The sequence below is a fragment of the Lagopus leucura genome, unplaced genomic scaffold (genome assembly GCF_019238085.1).
Source record: "Lagopus leucura isolate 7727_CA_CO unplaced genomic scaffold, USGS_WTPT01 Super-Scaffold_73, whole genome shotgun sequence".
In the NCBI taxonomy this organism is placed as follows: Eukaryota; Metazoa; Chordata; class Aves; order Galliformes; family Phasianidae; genus Lagopus; species Lagopus leucura.
The window spans coordinates 14,508,519-14,530,712 of NW_024962252.1; the positions used below are offsets into that span (position 1 = coordinate 14,508,519).

The window sequence follows — 22,194 nt, forward strand, 5'->3', positions numbered from 1 at the left end:
TGTCACATTTCTGCTTTTGCTTGTATCTTATCCTTTTGTCAAAACAGAGAAGATACCTGCCATTAGTATCCAAATATATATATATAAAATCATTTTACTTCTCACAACTCTGATAAAGCTTTCTAAGTGTGTAGAAGGAAATGGGAAATTCATAAGGCCAAGGACAGAGTTCTTCACTGTAGCATGACAGTGAAATCTGTGAACTATGGCACTGAGCTGGAAAAATGTATTTTGTAGAGGGAGATGAGGGGAGAGTTGCAGAATAGAATAGGGAATATTTTCTGCATTCTAGATCTATTGCTAGTCTTGCTGGTTCACTGAAGGGTTAATTTTCAAATTTTCAAATATATATAAAAAAATAATTTATAGAAATGTTTCTTTTAATTTAGGACTTCCTTTTTTAACAACAGCACAACTTTACAATACAGAGTGGTAGAAAGCTCCTAACTAATTTGACTTAAAGCAAACAGAAATGTAAAAATATATAATTAAATGAATAGATTATTTATTTATATTTTTTTAAATATGGGATATAGGGGATCTGCCTTTATAACAGATTTTCCAGATAAATGGTGTGGTTACTGTTCCTTCTGACTATAGGTACTTAAAATTTCATGTTTAAAAATTTAGTGAAGACAGGAAGAGAAGCCAGAAATGCAATTTCATCAGTCTCCTTTAGGTAGATTTTAGCTTTAGAATCGACAGCTGTTCCACTTCTTTTCTGGACCCCAATATTTATTAAATTCTTAAGCTCTGGAGATACGTAAAACTGCATAACTGCCTACAGGCACTGCTCTTGGATCTGTAATCTAGGGAAACCAATTCAGTAAAAGCAGGTTTTGTCCTCATGAAAAAGTAGTCAACTGTGAAATAACAGTGAAACTGTAATAGAATTGCATAATTATAGGTAGAGAAAAATTGAGCTATTACTGGAAGAGTAATTTAGGCAATTTTGTTCACACAAAATTAGTATAAATGTATATTTACATTTTCAACTACATCAAAGCAAGTGATAAAATAGGAATAAATTATATATGTGGATGCAGTATCAACAACAATTCTTAACCACAATTACTAATCAAATGAACATTTTTGAAAAATATACATGTATTTCTAAAAACACTGGAATACTAATTGAAGCAATCATAACAATAAAGCAACGAATAATAATGCAGGATAAGATGTTAATGAAGGAGGAAAGCAAGATTATTGTTTTCTCTTTCTAAATCTCAACTAGACAAAAGATAATCAGAAGAAGCTTGTCTCTATTCCAGTAGCTTTTTTTACCTAAAAAACATAAAAAGCCTACTTACAAAGACAAAAAGTGATTTTATATGGTAATTAAATTATTCAGAAGTAAATTTGGAAAATGAATCATACAACACACAGACAAGCACACTTATTACAGCTATGTGCCAGGTGGTAATACTGACAAACATATAGGTGACAAGCTGTTTCAGTACAAAACCAGATTTTGGTCAGTACCTAAGGTTATGGATTAGTTCAGTGACATTTCCTCTTCAAGCCACTGTACACTTGTATTTTCCTGATAGTCCTGTACCAGGATTGCTAGGAGAATAACTTTACCATGACAGTACACACAGGAATGAAGTCCTTACACAGGAATGAAGTCCTTATTCTATTCTTTTTATCACAATAAAGTTACAATGAAACAGTGTTTCTCTCTCTCAGTTCCCCTCAATCTCACCATCCTGTTGATTCCACTAAATTTTGAGGAGTGGTGTGGAAGACAACACTGTGAATGTACTTTTAACAAAAGTATATTGAAGAACAGTTGCATAAAAGTAATCAGCCAATTTTTTTCTTTCCAAAGACCATCTGTGTCCTTTATACTGTCAGTAGCGCAGAAAGTTCTCAGTGTAGGATTTCTGTGGGAGTTTTGTCACAATCACTAGTTAAAACCACAAGATAGCTCTTCTACATGCATCTTCTGTATGCAGAAAGAATGGAAACAATATTCTTGTGTGAAAAGAGATTGAAGAGTATCACCAGCAGATATCAGCTACTAGTATATCAGATGGAGAAGCTGTCATTGTTACTTGAAGCTCTTACAGGAAATAAGATTTCTTTATGAATGGCTCCATTACCTTTCTTTAAAAAAAAAAAAAACAACAAATGCGGAATGGGATTTTTTCTGAGAGGAAAAATTCCTCTCAGAAATAGGCAGGAGACTAGTAGGTCCAGTTGGTATAGACAGTTGGAGGAAAGGGATCCTCCTGAAAAACCATGTCATGAAGGATTCAACAGATAGCTGAAATATAGAGAATTGTTTCCACAGCACAAAGTGTTATACAAATCTACTGTTTGGGACTAGGATAAGTCATTCATAAGAACTCATATCATGCTATTGGTTTGGATCTAAGAAAAATAGTATTGATGACACAGTGATGTTTTAGCTATTGATGAACAGTGCTAACATAGATAGCTTCAGGACCTTCTCTGCTTCTCAAGCTGCCCTGTCAGCAAGTAGGGAGTTCTAGCTCAATTTCTAGTCTATATGGAACGTCATTATAGCTAGTAATTTTTTTCCAAACTAAGCCATATTAATTTAATTATATCCAATAAACTTTATCTTATTCTAACTATCTCTAATAGTAAGTAATAAATTTGGGAATAGACAAATGACTTTCCAAATAAATAATATTATTATTTCAAAATTAGTAGGAAATATATGAGGGAAAAAAAAAAAGAAAAAAAAAAAAAAGAAAGAAAGCTTACATAAAATGAAAACATTCTGTCAGACTCGTGACATTTTAAAATCTAATACAAATAATTCCTTTTTTAGGCATCTAAAGAATGCCTGGAGACTGATTCATCTCACTGTAAAGCAGACACTGAAATCTAGGCTTTCTGTACTGACTTTACTGACAGTTATCAGTAATTGGAACTCATACACACGTACACAACAAACCTGAAAACAGTCTAATTCAGAATCTGAATCCTATCCACTAAAAATTGCCTGCAGATTAAGAACACCTACTCAATTCATAGTACAGGAACAAATTAACTTTTTGGTACTTGATAGCTGGTGACAGATGTACTTTTGTAACATCTACCAGTTGTCCTTTGAGGAGTTAGATAAGTTTGCATCATTTTGTTTTCATATCTCATCATGTCTCGTATTATCTTCACATAATATCCAGTGATCTTACAGTCCTCCAGAACTGTGGTTATTTAAAAAAAAAAAAAAAGTATTTTTATTTTTTCTTTGTTTGAATTAAGACATTTTGAGACAGAGATTGTAATTGGAAAACTATGGAAATGTTTAGCAATCTTAAAAATTGGGAAAAACAGAATTCTAGGCTTAAACTGAATATGTGGATATTCTTGTACTGAAATATGACACTTTAAATTGATCTATGATAATGTGCACTTGGTTATTCAACATTCATGGTCAGTGTTAAGCCAGTGTTTATTCTAAGAACAGTCTAGCTGAAAATAGTCTAGGATGAAAAACTTCTATTTAAGAAAAAATGGCAAATTCCATACAATACTGGATTCTCTTTCATTGATCATATAAACCCAGGTCATTAAAACATAATTACAAATACTTCTCTTTTTTTGCCATAAAAATGTATGTATGTATTTTATGATTATATACAGTGTATGACTTACAACATTTTCCAGATATAGATATGGACTTTTATAATAAGTAAAAGAAACAAGACGTAGTGGAGTGTCTTTCTTAATTAAATAAAACTGTGTTTAAAACAATTGTCTTAAGACAATATATTTAGAGGCAGGTGTGTGGAATTATTTAACATTTCAGAAGCATTATGTCAACAGTAACTGATCAGATGCTTTAAATAGTGATGATAAGATGTTCTCATCAAACCATACACAGATACTGTAAAAATTTTAAAAATCCAATCCTTTAGTTTCTCACCAAAAAAAAAAAAAAAAAAAAAAAGAAAAAGAAAAAATTGCTCAACCTGAGCATGTATTTACTGATTTTTAAAAACAGCACATTTAAAAATTACAGTTTACAAATACTATATTACGGTTTATAAATTATAAAAAAGAACTTAAAGTTACAATAATATGAAAAAAAAGCCCTTAAAACAGTTTGGAGTACTCTTATAAAGGCTGTTTTCACCAAGAGCCCTAAATTTTGCTTATTTACCCTGACAGACTATTAACTTTGCATCTTAATAAGGGCAAGTGTACAGTTCAATTACTGTATTTACATTTTTTCTCACAAGACATTCTGATCTTACTTTCTCCCACAGTTCTAACTATTCTTCTTTCTTATTTTAGTTCTCCAAGTAAAAAAAGTGCATTACTTATATCTTCAACTTGGGTTGAATACGTTCAACCCAACTGTTTTCTTCTCTTCCCAGTATTCCAAAACATGCCATGTGCTAATAACGACTTGATGAATGAAATGAAAGCATGTGACCACCTACCCACACACCTTGGCAGAGGTGCACTCCATACACGCCGACCACCACCCAGGCAGGTAAGTTTATTAGCACCTTCCAAGCGATATCCAGGGAAACAAGAAAAGATCAAGGAGTCTCCAACACCAAACTGAAAGCCAATTCGCCTGCTGAAGGCAGGAACGCCAGGATCATCACATGGCTCTAGATCATATTCTGCAGACAATAAAACAGGCTATATAAGTAAATGCAACAAGATTTCTGCATGGGTTGGAGAGGAGAAGCTTGCCAATTTAGTTGTAGTATGTCATTACACACTGCTTCAAAAACATGCATTTCAGGATCATTTTCTCTACTAAAACCAGCACTATATTTCTGTTATGGCAATATATATAGTAATTATGTATCTATTGCATCCCACCCACACTAGATTTATTTTTCTAATTTCAAAGAGCTGTAATCAGCTTGTACTATAAGTGTTTTACTATAATTTTGTTTAATTACATCTTCAGTATATTATTTGGTTCATTTGGTCTGAACTCCCAAACAGCTTTAGATGTGAGACAGTTTAAAAATTCACTGTGTAATGAAGAAAATCTAACAAAAAAAAGAAAAAAAAAAATCAAATGTAAGGTCATGAGAATTGAAAGACATATGGTCACATTTTAAAAAACTGTCCTTCATTTTCCTAAGTAAAACTGTCTTCTTAACCTAGCAAACCGTTTACGTGCTTTTCTGAAACCAAACAGGCATCACCCAACTGAAAACAAATATATATATATACATTTTTCAAAATAAGTCTCTAAGTGTCTGAATTTGTGTCTCTTTTGCAACTATGAACCAGGAATAATTGGCAAATCTATGGAAACTGAAAATCATTAGAAGCAGTAAGACTGAAGCCCTCAAATGCCCCCTAAGTTGTACAATTGCTTCTTTACCATTACTTTAATGTATATAGTAAATGTATACACAACAATATATGTCTTACAATTCCTGTTATTCTCAGAAGGAATGACACTCTTGGACTAACAGTGCAATACAGATGTGTTAAGTCATATGTTTCCAGACCTTAGAATTTTACCTGCAGGACCTGGTGGGGTTTATAGTTTCTTTCTACTACTCAGGATCTTCCCAAATGAGAGCAATTATATGGAAAGATTCTCTATTTTGTTCAATAAAGTCAGCTGATTAGTATAGATATATACATTTTTTTTAAATTCTAATATCAGCCTTTGATTAAAATTTGCCTGTGATTTTGAGTTAGCACACTACTGCTTATTTACAGTTTCTTCCCTTTCACTGAAACAGTTCCAATTAGTTTCCTTCTTCTGAAGACTTACTGCTCATCTTTTTTTTTCCCTCTATTTTCTTCCAAGCCACTTTTTCTCGTAGTTAACAGTTCTTTGGAAACAGGGAAAATTCCTTAAAATAATTCACGACCATCTTCTAAATGTCAGCTGATCTTCTAAGATATATACTATACAGTTTAATTTCCTTTTTTATGGGTGTTTCATAACATTTTTCCTATATACAAGTACAAAAATCTGGAAACAACTTCTGGAAATTTAGCATGATATAATATCTTACCTGAAAATGTTATATTGAAGCCTTCATAAGAAATTGAAAAATCAGATATAAATCGAAGTTGTGCAGTAAAGTTTCCGAAGAGGCCAGCTTTAATAGTAGGGGGTAAGACTGAGCCAGTTAACCTGGCTACTGGTTCTGCGAAGCTGCCATCTTCAGTGATGAGCAAATAGTCATGAGAGCTCTCAAGATGAAAAGTATGAAATAACAGCTGCACACCTATAAAATTATTAAAAAGAGAAAAAACAATTTCACAGAAAGTTATTCTGTTTCATTAATCATAGGTAGCACAGAAAGTAAAAAGAAAATGATACGGAAAGATCTTTAGAAAAAGTCATTCATGAAATCAAAATCTGAAATCTTATTTCTTTAGAATTGTCTCATTATTAAACTAGCATACACAAGGACTAAGGCAATGTAAGTTTTATGTACAGTCTTCAATATACGAACACGAGTTCGTATTAGCTAGAGCCTGTCCTTCGCTCAAGTAACGACTGCCTTTCCAATTGTCAGCTTTCAGTCTGACAATGAATTGAATTTTCCACTAAAGTTAGCTTTTCAAATATAATTATTTATTGAGGGCAGAGGAAGTCTTAAAAAATGTTCACACGTTTTACATTTAAAAATGCCATACTAGTCTTAAACAAAAGTCCGACCTGTAAGTAGATTCCAAATAGTAGAAACTTCCAATATTTCTCAGACTGATATCAAAAAAAGCTAAGGCTTACCTTGCCATAGGAAAGTAATTGAAGAATATTTCATTATATTTCATTATATTTTGATTCAGTGTTATCATTTGTACTTTCTAGGCTTTTATTTTTCGTTAGTTCTTAAATGTATTTCACTAACGGATAAACTGCTAAGCTTAACTATGCACTCAAATGTTATTCTACTGTGTATACAGCGTGAAGATATATAAGATTTTTGAGCTTAACCATTTGATCCTAGTCTGAAATCTAGCGTACTAAGACACAAATCAAATTTGCTGTTTCGTGTTTAATAATGGAGAACAGTTATCAACAAGGCCCTGGCAGTTTTCACCAAGTATTTTAGTTCCATTTAATGAGTAACAATATAAATATATTCTGGCTCTTCTGCCTTCTACCCTTTTTTTTTTTTAATAAGGACACATTATCTCAGTTCACTGTTAAAAGAGTACTGCTTTTTCAAAATAAAGACAAACTAGAAACACTACAACATTTGGAGGCATTTATTTGGGGAAGTTAAACTTCAGAAGAATAGCTGATAATATGATTTAAATTGATTCATAAACAACATGTTGTGTTTATTAAACACAGATAGTACGTATACACATGGAGTTTGTATTAGATTCTTACCCTTGCCATGTGACACTTCAATAGTCCAAGTGCAGTTTAAAGAGTTTGGATAAAAATCCGGAAAACCTGGAGAAAGAATGGTTCCACTTCTTCCGTGAATATATCCACCACATAATGCTTAAGAGAAGAAAAAAAAAAATGGAAAGGAAAGGAAAAGTCACACAGGATGTCCTGTCCTTTATTTAAAAAAAAAAAAAAAAGAAAAAAAAAATCCTTTTCAGATTTTTAACAACTCTAAAAACTGAAAAATAGGGTTAAGTATGAAATTCTGAAGTTAATTTGTCTGATTTAAAGAAATTAAAATTAGACAACTATTTATTTATTCTTAAACTAGTCTTTTATAGGGAATTTATTTTTCATCTACAATCTCTTCTGTTAAATAGCAAGACACCAAAATAAATAAAACAGTGTTTCTAAATATTGCGAGTATTAATTCCTATTATAACAGCATTTAAGAAGTAGGATTAATCTTCTTGTGTTTGTGTTTAAACTAACTCACACATCAATATCCTACAACCAACTTTATTGGGCTATAGACTCATAAAGGTATTTCATCCTATTTATATATATAAAGAAGAAGAAAAAAAAAAAGAAACAAAACATATATTTTCCAAAGAATAGAAAAGGTTATTTTCTATTTGACTTTACCTGTGATATTCAGAGAAAAAAGAAAAAACAAGAGTACTTTCCTCTTTTTCTGAGGTTCTGATTGTACCATCCTCTGTATTTTTAAAGGCACAAAAACTACACTAGAAAACATTTTATGCATCCTGCCATTTTGCTAAGCAAAGCCAGACAAATTTGCATGGGAAATTAATTAAAGATTTGCTTTGCTGAATTGCTCACTGATCTTATAAATACAGCATGACTATGCTTTTCCCTCATCTGTTAATGTTTAGTTTTTTTGTTTGTTTGTTTTTTTTTTTTCAAATTTTAACATAATAAATATTTTAAATTACAGCAAAAAAAGCGTTAGGTTGCTTTTAGTTTTCTTCCTCATACAGAGCAATAAAATTTGTCATGAACTAGTTGGAAATATACATAACAAACATTGCAACAAATTATATTTACACATAAAGGTATAAAGCTGGCATTATAGCTAATGTTCTGCTTTCATTTCTTACTAGACTAAGGTAATTATTAAAGCTTTTTAAATTGTTAGAATTTACATATTTTTTACATATACTAGGGCTGCTCTCAAACAAATGTCTCCAATTTTATTATGTTGATTCACAACAGCAGAGACTGATGGTAGTGGTATGGCTGAATCTTTCCACCAGTATTCACAGAATCACAGAACTGTAGGGTTTGGAAGGGATCTTTACAGATTATCAAGTCCAACTCCCTGCTAAAGCAGGTTCCTCACTGCAAATCACAGATGTAGGTGTCCAGGTAGCTCTTAAATATCTCCAGAGAATGAGACTCCACAACCTCTCTGGGCAGTCTGTACCAGTGCACCATCTCTGACAGCAAAGAATTTCTTTCCTGTTTTAGTAGGGAACTTCATGTGATCCAGTATCTGCCCACTGTTCCTTGTTATACTACTGCATTCCACCAAAAGAGCCTGCCCCCATTGACTTGACTCCCACACTTCAGATGTTTATAAACAGTGATAATATCCCCTCTCAGCTATTTCTCCTACAGGCTGGTGAGCCCCAGGTCTCTCTGTCTTTCCTCATAAGGGGGGTACCTCAGGTCCTTAATTATTTTTATTGCCCTCTGCTGGACTCCTTCTAGGAAAATAATGTATTTTTTGAACAAAGAGCCCAAAACTGGACACAGTACTCTGGATGTGGCCTCACCAGCGCAGAGAAGAGGAGGAGGACAATCTCCATCAATCATGCTCTTTTTAACATACCCCAGGATGACACTGGCCTTCTTGGCCACAAGGGCATACTACCGGCTCATGGCCAACCTGCTGTCCATCAGGACATCCAGGTCCTTCTCTTCAGAGTTCCTCTCCAACAGGTCAGCCGCTAACTGGTACTGATGCATACAATTATTCCTCCCCAGGTTCAAGACTCTACACTTCATCTGGTTAAACCTCATCAGATTCCTCTCTGCCCAGCTCTCCATCTGTCCAGGTCTTGATGAGTAGCAGCACGGACTTCCAGTGTGTCAGCCACTCCTCCCAGCTTTGTATGATCCTTAGCTTCCAGAGGGTGAACTCTATCCCCTCACCCAGGTCACTGAGGAAGATGATCCCTGGGAAATACCACTAGTTTAAGGCCTCCAGCTAGACTCAACACCACTGATCACGAAATTGAGCTCTGTCAGTCAGCTAGTTCTCAAGCTATCTCACCATCCACTCACCTATCTGATACTTTCTTAACTTCTTCACATAGATGTTGTGGAAGACAGTGTCAAACGCCTTGCTAAAGTCAAAGTACACAACATTCACTGCTCTCCCCAGCTGGTCACGACATCATAGAAGGATAAGATGCTGGTGGGACATGATTACATGATTTCCCTTGGTGAATCCATGTTGACTTCTCCTGAGAACCTTCTTCTCTTCCAAATGCTTAGAGATGGCATCCAGAACATGCTGTTTTATCAACTCTTCTGGGACAGAAATAAGGCTGACTGGCCTGTAGGTACTTGAATTGTCCTTTTTGCCCTTTTTGAAGCCTAGTGTGATGTTGGTTATCCTCCAGTTCTCAAACACCCCTCCTCACCCTTCAAAGATGATAGAGTGTGGTTCAGCAATCTTAGAATCAAAGAAACACCAAGGTTGGAAAAGACCTACAAGGTCATCCAGTCCAACCATCCGCCTCTCACCAACCATTCTCACTAAATCATGTCCCTCAGTCTAAATATTCCTTGAACACCTCCAGGGTCAGTGACTCCACCACCTTCCTGAGCAGCTCATCCCAGCACCTGACAACTCATTCAGAAAAGTAGTATTTCCTAAAATCCAACCTGAATCTCCCCTGGAGACTCACCTCCATTAGCACTCATGGGATCATGATTTTGTGTGTGTCGATTTTGGCTAAACACTCTTTGATAGGTTCACCTTGACCAAGGTAAAGACTTCCATTCCCCAGATTTTCTCTTACCTCCAGAGTCTAGAATTCCCAAGCAGCAGTCTAAGTAAAAAAAAAAAGAAAAAGAAAAAGAAAAAGAAAAAGAAAAAGAAAAAGAAAAAGAAAAAGAAAAAGAAAAAGAAAAAGAAAAAGAGAAAGAGAAAGAGAAAGAGAAAGAGAAAGAGAAAGAGAACGAGAACGAGAACGAGAACGAGAAAGAGAAAGAGAAAGAGAAAGAGAAAGAGAAAGACAAAGACAAAGACAAAGACAAAGACAAAGACAAAGACAAAGACAAAGACAAAGACAAAAAAGAAGGCATTCAGCATCTCTGCCTTCTCAGTGTCTACTGTTATCAGGGCACGCAACCTCAGTAACAGACCCACAGTGTCCCTAGTCCTCCATTTACAGGTGACATATTTTACGATGTCTTTCTTGTTATTCTTGACTTTCTTTGTCAGATTTAATTCTTTGTTACATCCCTGCAGATTCTGATAACATTCCTATACTCTTCTCATGCAGAGAGACTTTTTTCTTCTCACATTTCATAGACCTTCTTCCATTTGAATTTATCCTTGTTCCTTGCTCATCCATGCAGGTCTCCTGCCACCTTTCCCTAATTTTTTACTTTTAGGGATGCACTGATTTTGAGCTTCAAAGAAGTGATGTTTAAGTGCTGACCAGCTCCCTTGGGTCCCCTTACCTTCCAATGTGCTAGCCCAGGGAATAACTCCAAGTAGGTCTTTGAAGAGGTCAAAATTAGCTCTCCTGAAATTAGCTCTCCTACTTGTTGCTTTACTTCTTCCATAAAAGATCTTGCATTCCACCATCTCATGACTGCTGCGTCCCAAGCTGCCCCCAACCTTTACAACCCCAAACAGCTCTTCCTTGTTAGTAAGAACAAGGTCCAACAGTACATCGCTCCTCGTTGGCTGCTCCACCATCTCTGTCAGAAAGTTATCTTCAGTGCACTGCAGGAACCTTCTGGATTGCGTGTGCCTGGCTGTGTTGCTTATCCAACAAATATGTTTATGATTGAAGACCCCCATAAGAACCAGTGCGTGGGATCACAAGGCTACTTCCAACTGCTTGTAGAAGACTTCAACTTTCTCTTCCTCATCTGGTGGCCTGAAGGACACTTCCACAACGGTGTCATCCATATGAGCTTGCCTCTTAATTCTCATCCACAAGCTCTCCAATCATTCATCATTCAACTCCAGGGGAAGCTTGATACATTCTTGTTGCTCTCTCACATAAAGAGAAACTCTACCTCATAGGCTTGTCTTTCCTAAAAAGGACACAGCCATTCATGACATGATTCCAATTGTGTGAGCTGGCTTACCATGTCTCCACGATCACAGTGAGATCACAGCCTTTTGACCGCAAACAGATCTCTAGTTCCTCCTCTCTAGTACTCATGCTGCATGCATTGGTATATAGAAGCTTTAGGGAAGCAGAGGGTGCAAATAACCCTTAAGGGATGCAAGAAGATTTCGTTCCTAGTCCCATTCTATTTCATTTTGTTGCCGTGTGACAGATAGTAGCAGAAGGACAATCTGTCAAAACTATGTCTGACATGGAATTGCATACGAAGCAAAGGTGTGTCATTAAGTTCCTCCAGGAAGAAAAAAATTCGCCCATTCATTGATGCTTGCTGAATGCTTCTGGAGACTAAAAAGTGGATGTAGTGGTGGGTGATATGTTTCAGCTACCTCAGCTGTTGCAGATTTTAATGAGCATGTCATGCAGGCTGTTATTAATTACTGGTGAAATCACATAGCTAATCATGGTGACTACATTGAAAATTAGTTCATTGCATAGTTCATAAAAAAAAAAAAAACTTAGAAAACTTTTCAACAATAAAAAGAACACAGAAAGATTTGCTAATACATTTTAGCATTTGCCTTTTTTTTTTTTTTAAAGATGCACAGTCTCATACTGCATAACCATAAAAGCAGCCTCTGTGACTTCCCACATAATTTATTTCTTCTGGTAATTAAATTAAACCCATATCTACCATTTCTATAAAGAGAAATATGCCTTCATACAAAAACTAGAACGAAGACATGCACACGTATTTTCAGTTTTACCACTTCTGTACTATCTTGGCTAGTCTACTAACGTTAGACATTTAGAAGAACATAAGCTCTAAATAGTTTTGTTGTTCCCCAACTTCACTATGTCTTGCCTTTTCTACAGTTACTGAACTGCAGATTTCTAATGTACTGAAAAAATACCTGTAAATTTCACCACTCCTTAGAGATATTACTGACTGAAAGTTAATACAGAGATATGAAGTAAAACTTTTATTAACAGTAAAATTAATTTTTAAAAGTATGGATCTTGAAGGTAGGTAGCAGCAATGACAAGTTTAATTAGATCTTGAAAATAAGAGATCAGCTTCCTTGGACTTCTTTCTGATGAACACGACACTTACCATCACAGCTGGGTAACGCGTGATTCCACTGATGGTTTCTTTCACATATGAGTGGTTCTTCATCACTCAGTGTATATCCTGGATCACAGCTGAAAGTTACAGTAGAGCGGATATTAAAGTTGTTTCCATGGCGATGGCCATTCACAGGAATTCCTGGGTCAAGGCAGGAATCTGATTCCAGAGTAACACCTGAAAACACAAAATTTTATGTGTCCCCGTTTTTGAGACAGTAAACAGAAAAATCACAGACAAGCACAAATCAATAAGCAAGATGAATAAATAAATCATAAAGAATACTTGTGAGCATTTGCTAAAAACTGATGTGAGATATAAAGGGCTTTGTTTAGTTGTTGTCAGGACCGTTTTATAATTGTCAATCTCATGGAGTAGAGAATCTCAAACTAAGTAGGAAAAAAATAGAGCTCTATATTTGACCAATCAATGGAAAAAAGAGACAACATAAGCATTGAGCATTTGCATATATTGGAAGATGTTAATTAAAAAAAAAAAAAATTAACATGAGATTCAGAATCACAGAATATACCAACTTGAAAGGGACTGAAAAGGTTTACTGAGTGCAACTCCTGCCTCCAAACAGGACTATGCAAAAATCAAATCCTGCTGTCTGAGAATGTTGTTTATAGGCTTCTTGAACTCTAGCGAGATTAGCACCGTAACCATTGCCCTGGAGAGCCTGTTTTAGTGACTAATAACCTTTTTTGTGGCCAGAGCTAATCTAGTAATAATAATATTAATCTAGTATTAGTATACTTATAATAATATAAATAATAATATTAATCTAGCAATAATAAATTGTCCAATATAGTCCATTTAGTCTATTCCATTTTTGATGTGGTGGGATAAGTCAACTTTCTTCCGTAGAAGCAGTTGTTACCTTAGCAAACAGTACAGTATAAAAAAATCTATACTTGCTGAACTAAGAAAAATTTGTAATCTAACGCATCAAAAATAGAAAGGTAATGAAAGCTTATATAGCTATGTAATGCTTATCTGAAAGAAGGAGTATGGAGTAATTACATTGTATAGAAGAGTCTATACAGTATATGACAAAATACAGTATATACAAGTATGACAAAATATATGACAAAAAGTATACGAGAACTCATTATTTAATGTAAAGTCTCTATTTAATTTTTTGTGGGCTACCACATAAAATTAAGGATTAAGTAAAGGTAGTTACAAAGAAAGGAAAAAATTGACTTACAATGGCATAAAGTAAAGGTTTTAGAATTTGTGGATATGAAGATTAAATCAGAATTACAACTGAAAACACGAAGAAAATAATGATTCTATCTTACTCGGAGAAGTATTCCCGGTACCCTCCAGCTATTTTTCGGTTAAGAATTTTGCCAAAAGGTACCTACTTAAATTGTAGATGAATAAATTTCTTCTAGACGTGACTACATGTTCTTAATGCATACAGAACATTACAGAAGGGAAGCCAGATTCCCTTTATTTGGCTTAAATGGATTAATACAGACTCAAAAAACCCTTTTAAGTACACAATATTCATTACTATAAGTGGCATAAATAAATATTAATAGCACATTAAATTTTAACATTAATACACTATTTTTTTCACAAACTATAAACTGTGTTTTGAAGTATGTTACAGTAGATGGAAGTCCATGGCAGGGTGCTTAAAATTATTTCCTCTTTAAGCACCCCTTTACCCCTTTCACAATACATACACAGTTTTGGGATTCTGAATCATATATAACAGGTAAAATTTTATTAGTTTTGTTTTGAAATAAAATATAACTTTCCAGGTATTTTCAAGGACAACAGAGGATGTAGTAATCCTTGCAACTTCCAGCGTTGTAATTGAAATAGTGGTGCTATATATAAAAAAAGTCAGCTTGGGCAAAAGGACTTCACTTTAAGGGGAAAATATTCAGATTTGATGTTTAGCAAACATACACAGACCAAAAAATAAGCATTTTATATTGCTTCTTTGAATATATTTTTTTTTTCTCAGTGGGAGATAATTTAAGAAAAGCTTAATAATGGGTAATGTCAAGAGTCCTGACTCTAAAAAGACAACGTTAAAGTATACATGAGAAATTTTGGCATCAACTGATAAACTGTCCAGGGTTTGAAAAATTACACTATTTATAAGGGGTTGAATTGAAGTCCAGATTAAACCTGTATCTTTCCTCTCCCACTCTCCCTAATGCAGTAATTCCTAAAAAGACAGGGAGTCAGTAGCTTCCCCCAAAAATATAATTCTTTGACTTTGCTGTGCATCAGTGAGAATGACATAAACAAATAATATTCTATCCTATAATTTAATCGTACTCTCTTTTAAAGGAACATAACACACAATCCAAAATGAAATGCAAACATACAAACAAATCAGGTGTGGTACATCACTGTATAATTGAAATATATGGACAAGCATCCTTAAAAATTTTACTGTCAATATTGAAATTTCATCAAACATTAATCAATTTTCTGGTATGCTAGCTATATAAGATGCTTCATTTATTATTAAAATCCATATTTTGCAAATGGAAATATAATCAATTTTTTGAAACTGATTAAATAGTTAGAGTTCATTAGATCTCAAAAGAGGAAATGAACCTGTTGATAAATACAATGAATAAAGCATAAAACAGATATACAGTTTCATTAACTATATACTCATATATTACAATTCAAATAGCTAAAATAATTAGAATGTTGCATTGCCTACTACATTAGAAAAGTAAAATATTAAGGTAATATTGGTAAGAGATTGTTTAGAGTGTTCATTGTATGAAATAGATGAAGAAAATAAGGCTGGTTAGACAAGTAGAAATCAAAATGTGGCTAGTGCTATAGCCACTGTTAGCTGACGAGCAGTTCCTGTGCTATTCAGTGAAAAGAATATTTTGAACAATAGAAACACTTCAGTTAAAAGCAAGAGTGCTATTCTTTGTTATCAGAATAGCTTCATACAGAACATCAGTGAGGCAGGTGTCAGAACACACTTCCAAGCATTAGAATTGGAGGCCATGAAATTAAATTATGGAGGGATCCCAATTTGAATGCATGATTCAGCTAGCATTCATACACCTTGCCCACCTCAAAACAGCATGGACTTGACCCTGCTACCTGCTGAGAACAGTCTCTGGGGTTGGACTTGGTCTCTACAGTTCCCTTCCAATCCCTATAATTCTGTGATTCTAGCTGAAGTTATCCCTAGAGCTATACCCAGGTACTGAATGGGAAAATGCTAGTTGGCATGGGTTGCAATCATACATGAGATTAGGCTTAAAGTTAAATGGTAGGAATTATTAGAAGATTGGAGCATTAAAGGTTGTCTGGTCGAACTCCCACGCAATGAACAGGGACACCTGGAGGTAGATCAGGTTGCTCAGAGCCCTACCCAACCCAATCTTGTGTGTCCTCAGGGATGGGGCATCCACCACCTTTCTGGGTAACCTGCACCAGTGAAGAGAGAAGCTGATAAGTGAAAATAGTGAAATGGGAGATGAATGAGTAGGTAACAAAAGGAAAGAGAAGGATGCTGTTATTACAAGAGCTTTTCTCATTCTTTCTCCAAAGAACCGTTGAAAAGCTCTTTCTCTAAAGAGAACCTGGAAGGTATTTTCAGCATAGTGGAGACTGCTTATGCTTTGCATGTAAGGATTTCCTGGTACTTTCACAGTCCCTTATCACAATATTGTGTAGTATGTTCTTACATTGGAAATGTTTGTTTAATGGTGTTAAGTATATTAATGTAATCAAGCTTTTCTGTAAATGTTGAAAAGAAAAGAAGATTTAATCTCACATGCGGTTGATGTTTGCAGCAATTCTCATTAAATAATTTGATATATTTTGAGTGTATCTTTATATATTTTTGTTACTGAATTTCTGTCTCTGTTTTCGTCACTAGATATGCACTGTAGATTTTCTGATTTTATCCTAAGAGATCTATGCTATTTTTTGACAGTCATCTATAGCAACGTCTGAATACATCCAACATTTACATTATTAACTTTTAAAATCTGTATCATTAAAAGAGATTTTAAAAAAGCTACAGCAATGGTTATTATAATATTATTTATAAATGCCTTTCAAAATTGATTCTTTAGGAAAATCATCTACCAATATCTCAAGGTGGGTGACATTTGTATTCTTGAAAACCATTGACTTTATCATAATTGTGTTACCTACCTCATTCATCTATTTCTTGAGAACTATAAACTCTGTAATTTCATGGGCAGTTTCACAAAAATTGCCTTTCTTATTCAAGCTCTCTACAGGTTCTTCTTATTACTCAGAGCAAAATCAACTGCTGAAAGAAAAAAGTTCTTCCCCAATATTCCACTAACATTTTCAAGTGTAATCTGCCACCGAAAGTTTGATGAATCATTTTTCCTATGCTGACTATTCACAAAGACTGTAGTTTGAATGAAAAAGTATAAGAAAGCATTTACTTTATAATTTCTAAAACTGACTGTTTACTGTTTGAATCTTCTCAACACTTTCAACTCAAGTCCACGAAGGCTGCACATTTTAAAAGTTCTAAAAAGTTCTTTTTGAAAAGGAAATCTAAACAATCAAGTTATGATTATTACTGGAAGATTTTCAGGACACTTCCAAATAAAAGTTGATTTTCCAAAGAAAATATTCAGATACTTTTTTAAAACCTTATAGTTGATGGCTTGTTCTTCTACAAGCAAAATTTCTTTAGCACAAGCAACCTCTACAGTAAAGTCTATAACGGCAATCAATTTCAACCTCATCTGTTCCCAGCAGAATATGCAGAATCTCCACTGAATCATTCCATCTGGTTTTGTTCTTTGAAAACTATGAGTTTATCTGCTTAGTACTTCCAGTCTTGTTAATATAACTACATTTCCCCAGTATATGCACATTTGTCAATAAAGAGATAAGAATCAAGAAGGGACCCATGTCTGATACCCATCATAGAAATGCTTCACGACCTCCAAACAGTGACTAGCACAACAATAGAGAGCCTAGAACAAATTTCACTTATGTCATATGAACATTTCATGGACGCAGTGCAGATGATTTTTGCTCTCAGGGAAAAGTGCCAAAAGAAACCAATGTGACCAGAGATGCTGTGACTGAGCCTTGTGAAGCAGACACCCCACATAGACATGAAGTGTTTAGCAAATTTTTTCTGTACAGCTTAAGCTGCAGTATACACTTCATTATGGTTTGTGACAGGTAGGCTATTTTTTGTTTCACAGCATGGAAATTCAGAGCAAGATTCAACTTCAGCTCAAGATGCTTCCACTAACATATCTTTATCCTTTCATAGTGAAAATTAAATGATCAGAACAGTCAGGGGAAATTAGGAAATAACTTATTCAGCAAAGTTATAAGGAAAGAAATTCTGTTATCCAAATCAATGTTTCTTGTGCCATTACCTATTGTTATCCTTTCATAAACAGGAAGTCTGCATGGAACTAGTGGATATGGATATGGGTAAGGACTTTGGAAGATCCACACATTCTAATACAGTACTTGGAAACTAGGTGTCCTACACCCGAAAAAAAAAAATAAATGCTCTAATGTTCTGTGCTTAGGCAACTTAATAAAGCCCCTGGACTTCATTTCAGGGTGAACTGAACTGCTTCCTGGACTCTGTTGATTGCACTGACTAGATCTCCATGGATCAAATTGGAAATTTGCTTGCCTTTACATGAATTAGTGGCCTTGCCATCACCCCTTGTCCGCATCCAATCTAAAGCATTCATAATCTCCAAGTTTTGATGCAGCTACAATAAAATATGAGTTTGGACAGACATTACACATGCAATGTGACAGCAAATTTACTGCAGTCAGGTTAGTCTGCAAATAAGACTGGAACAACTGACAAAAGCAATGTTATTTGTGTAGCCTAACCACACTAAACACATGCATTCTATTCAGTATCTACATGAATAACTACAATATCATGTAAAGGTCAGTAACTTCTGAGAGTTTAACATATGTAATTCTATCTAATTTTAAAGAAAATAGTGTTATAGTGATTCTAGAGTTCAAAGGGAGACACTATTGTGCACTGAACTGCACCGTGGAATCACTATGGCTAAGGTGCAACTCTGCTCTGTATTGCAAAGTACATTAAAAAATTGAGAAAGAATGAGAGAGAGGCAGTGAAGGTGGGAGAAGGGGAACAAACAAAATCAACATATCTTTACCCTGAAAGATGAGTTTCTAAAATGGCTTTCCATTTGGCTAAACACCTAGGGCAAAGAAAAGTCTGCATAAAATGCAATAACTCATTAAGTAAAATTTTCCAAAATGAGCTAATGGTTTCATAGTTATCTGTCAGTACAAGAGTAAACATAATTTGCCCTTATACAAATATAAATACTGCCATTTATTTGCTCACATCTCTGCACATTTTCAAATTAAATGTTATTTTCAAAATTAAATGAAAAGATGTCAGAGAACTATCAGACTTACTCTCATAGTGAATTAGGAAGCCAACACTGGAACGACTGTTATCTGTAGTGAAGAGTAGATACATGTAATTGCCAGTACTGATAAGGAACTGGGGTGCTTGTGTTCCATGGTATTCTCCAATTAATGGTGATGAGTTAGCTGGTCCATCTCTGACTTCCAAAGTATCATAATTAACCTCAGTCTGAAATCTGAGAAGAAATATATAAGTCTGGTAGGCAGAAGAATGCTTTTAGAAATACAACTCATGTACTGAGGAAGGAAGTCATATATATAAAAATCAGCATATCTACAGATGATTATCTGCAATTCATTACCATTAATAACAACTTAGGAAGCTGTTACGCATCTTTTTTTCTTGTTTTGTCTAACCTTTAAATACTGTATAAAATTTACAGTGTAGTCATAATATATATACTTCAGATCAATCATATGACTGGGTTTCAAAATCACATCTGCAGTTGTCTCTTAGAAAACTTTATTGAGAAATTTCTTGCTATCAGGTTAAAAAGAAACAATTTGACATTATAGAAACACCTTAAATAATATTTTATTATTTCATTTAAACAATTTCATTATTTGATATTTGTTGTTTGGCAAAAGCTGTTTTAAATATTCAATGCTTAATATTTTATCTAAATATTCTTTTCTAACACAGTTCACTATCTATAAATAATTTATTTTTCCTATAAAGTTATAAAGTACTAAACTGAATTTAAACCTTCATTTTGAAATTTGTTACAGATTTCCTTGCCTATCTAAATGTAGAAAAGAATAGAAAAAACACTAACAGGAAAGCTGATTTACAAGAAGAAATAACTTTAAAATCAACAGTTCAATCAATATCTTTGCCAATCACTACATATCACATTTTCCCAGTTCAGAAAACATGTCTGAATGTACAGGCATCCACTACTAGCTGCTTTTAAATCAATGGCTCAGATCTGCTCTTTCTGTAGATGAATATTTAACTGACATTTCTTCACATCAAATTCATTTCTCGGCAGTTTGTGATTATATTAAATATTCTTATGAACTGTAACATCTAAACATTTGCATATCAATTTTCCTATCACACAGAATCAAAAAGTATATACAATTACACAGATATCCATACAGGTCTGTATACATCTACAGACACAATGTTCTTACTTTTATAAAATGTTTATTTTTCAGATCAAGTATAAAAAACGTGCATGTTCTTCTGAGACTGTTCTATCTTTCCCAAAGAGTTTATTACTTCAACTGTTCAGAGCAAAAAAACTCCATCCACGTGCACTTGTTTCAAAATTAATGCTCTTAAATAGTCTATCTGATACAAGATAGATGTTTAGTGGGTCTGGAGGTAAGAAACTATGCCCTTGTAATTAACAACAATGTCACATTACCAAACATTTGAAAAAGCAGAGATACATCTAACATTCACTCAAAGTTAAAATAAACTCTATACTATGTAGGCAACAATGACAGAATGAACATCTTTTCCCACTTTGGCCATTACATTTTACAATCAAATTTGCATTAGGCTTGAAGTAATCTTTACACACACATCAGTATGACTAATAGAATGTAGTAACTTCTGTAGTTCCTGCTCTCTTGAGAGCCTAATAACAAAAACACATTCAGAAATCTGAAGGTATTTGCTTAACTAATGACTGGAAACTTTGATTTATGCCTTACAAAAGGTTCTCTCCTCTTTACCCAGAAAACTCTCTAAGTCTGTGGTGCTTTCAACCAAACTACATACTCTGTTTGGGTATACTGGCTAAAATCAAGATGGCTGCTTTCAATGCTATCTACTCAGAAAGTGGAATAAAATGTTTGTGTGCATGTTAATGCATTAAGCATGCTTGCAACTTGTCTCTGGCACTGAAGACAGCAAATATGGAATGACCTACATCCATATTTTTACATACTCTGGCCCTCCAAACATGAAGATATTATTCAAATTTCTTATTATGAATGGTTGCCTGCCCACAGTTTTTCCTGAACCATGCTTGACCTAGCTGACAATAGTTGGCAAGTAGAAACTACTTCAAAAACTGTTTAAACACTGAATTTTTGAATCTAGAAGGTCTTCTAGTTTAGATTACTAAAATAGACAGGGGGCATCATTCAAATACTTGACAATTATTCAGTACCTTTCCATAAATTTAAAGATTATGTATATTGATTTACCCTGAAACAGAATAAGGAAAACAGACACATACTACTAGTCTGGATTTAATACTCTATTTCTACTCATTACAAGTGGACTCAAAATCAATACTTCAATATTTCAATTACTTTAACAGTTGTATTTGTGAGAGGAACTAATTAGAAATAAAATGTTTTTAGCCAGCAACTGCGGTTTTATTAGCAGGGTGGTGTGACAACGATAGGTTGCAGACTGGCTAGAAAAATAAATCTTATAGTAACTCCTACAAGAATCACAGAATCACCAAGGTTGGAAAAGACCTACAAGATCATCCAGTCCAACAATCCACTCTCATCAATAGTTCTCACTAAACCATGTCCCTCAACACAATGTCCAAATGTTCCTTGAACACCTCCAGGGTCGGTGACTCCACCACCTCTCTGAGCAGCCCATTCCACTGCCTGACCACTCTTTCAGATAAGTAGTATTTCCTAACGTCCAGCCTGAATCTCCCCTGGCATAGCTTGAAGCCATTCCCTCTAGTCCTATCACCAGTTACATAAGAGAAGAGGCTGACTCCCAGCTCACTACAACCTCCTTTCAGGTAGTTATAGGGAGCATTATGGTCTCCCCCGAGCTTCCTCTTCTCCAGACAGAACATTCCCAGCTCCCTCAGCTGCTCCTCATATGGCCTGTGCTCCAGACCCCTCACCAGCTTTGTTGCCCTTCTTTGAACCTGCTCCAGGGCCTCAATGTCTTTCTTGCAGCGAGGGGCCCAAAACTGGACACAGTACTTGAGATGCAGCCTCACCAGTGTGGAGTACAAGGGAAT

The 22,194-nt window shown here is 34.6% G+C and overlaps 1 protein-coding gene across 1 annotated transcript in view; it reads right to left on the reverse strand.

The window, feature by feature from the left end:
• CSMD1 (CUB and Sushi multiple domains 1) overlaps window positions 1-22,194 on the reverse strand; it is a 990,707-nt gene that overhangs the window by 193,205 nt on the left and 775,308 nt on the right. Inside the window, exons 17-21 of the mRNA XM_042877582.1 lie at window positions 19,229-19,416; window positions 12,779-12,967; window positions 7,322-7,438; window positions 5,988-6,203; window positions 4,428-4,616 (exon numbers count right to left, since the gene is read on the reverse strand). Coding sequence (XP_042733516.1) covers window positions 4,428-4,616; window positions 5,988-6,203; window positions 7,322-7,438; window positions 12,779-12,967; window positions 19,229-19,416 — 899 coding nt within the window. The remainder of the gene's footprint in view (window positions 1-4,427; window positions 4,617-5,987; window positions 6,204-7,321; window positions 7,439-12,778; window positions 12,968-19,228; window positions 19,417-22,194) is intronic.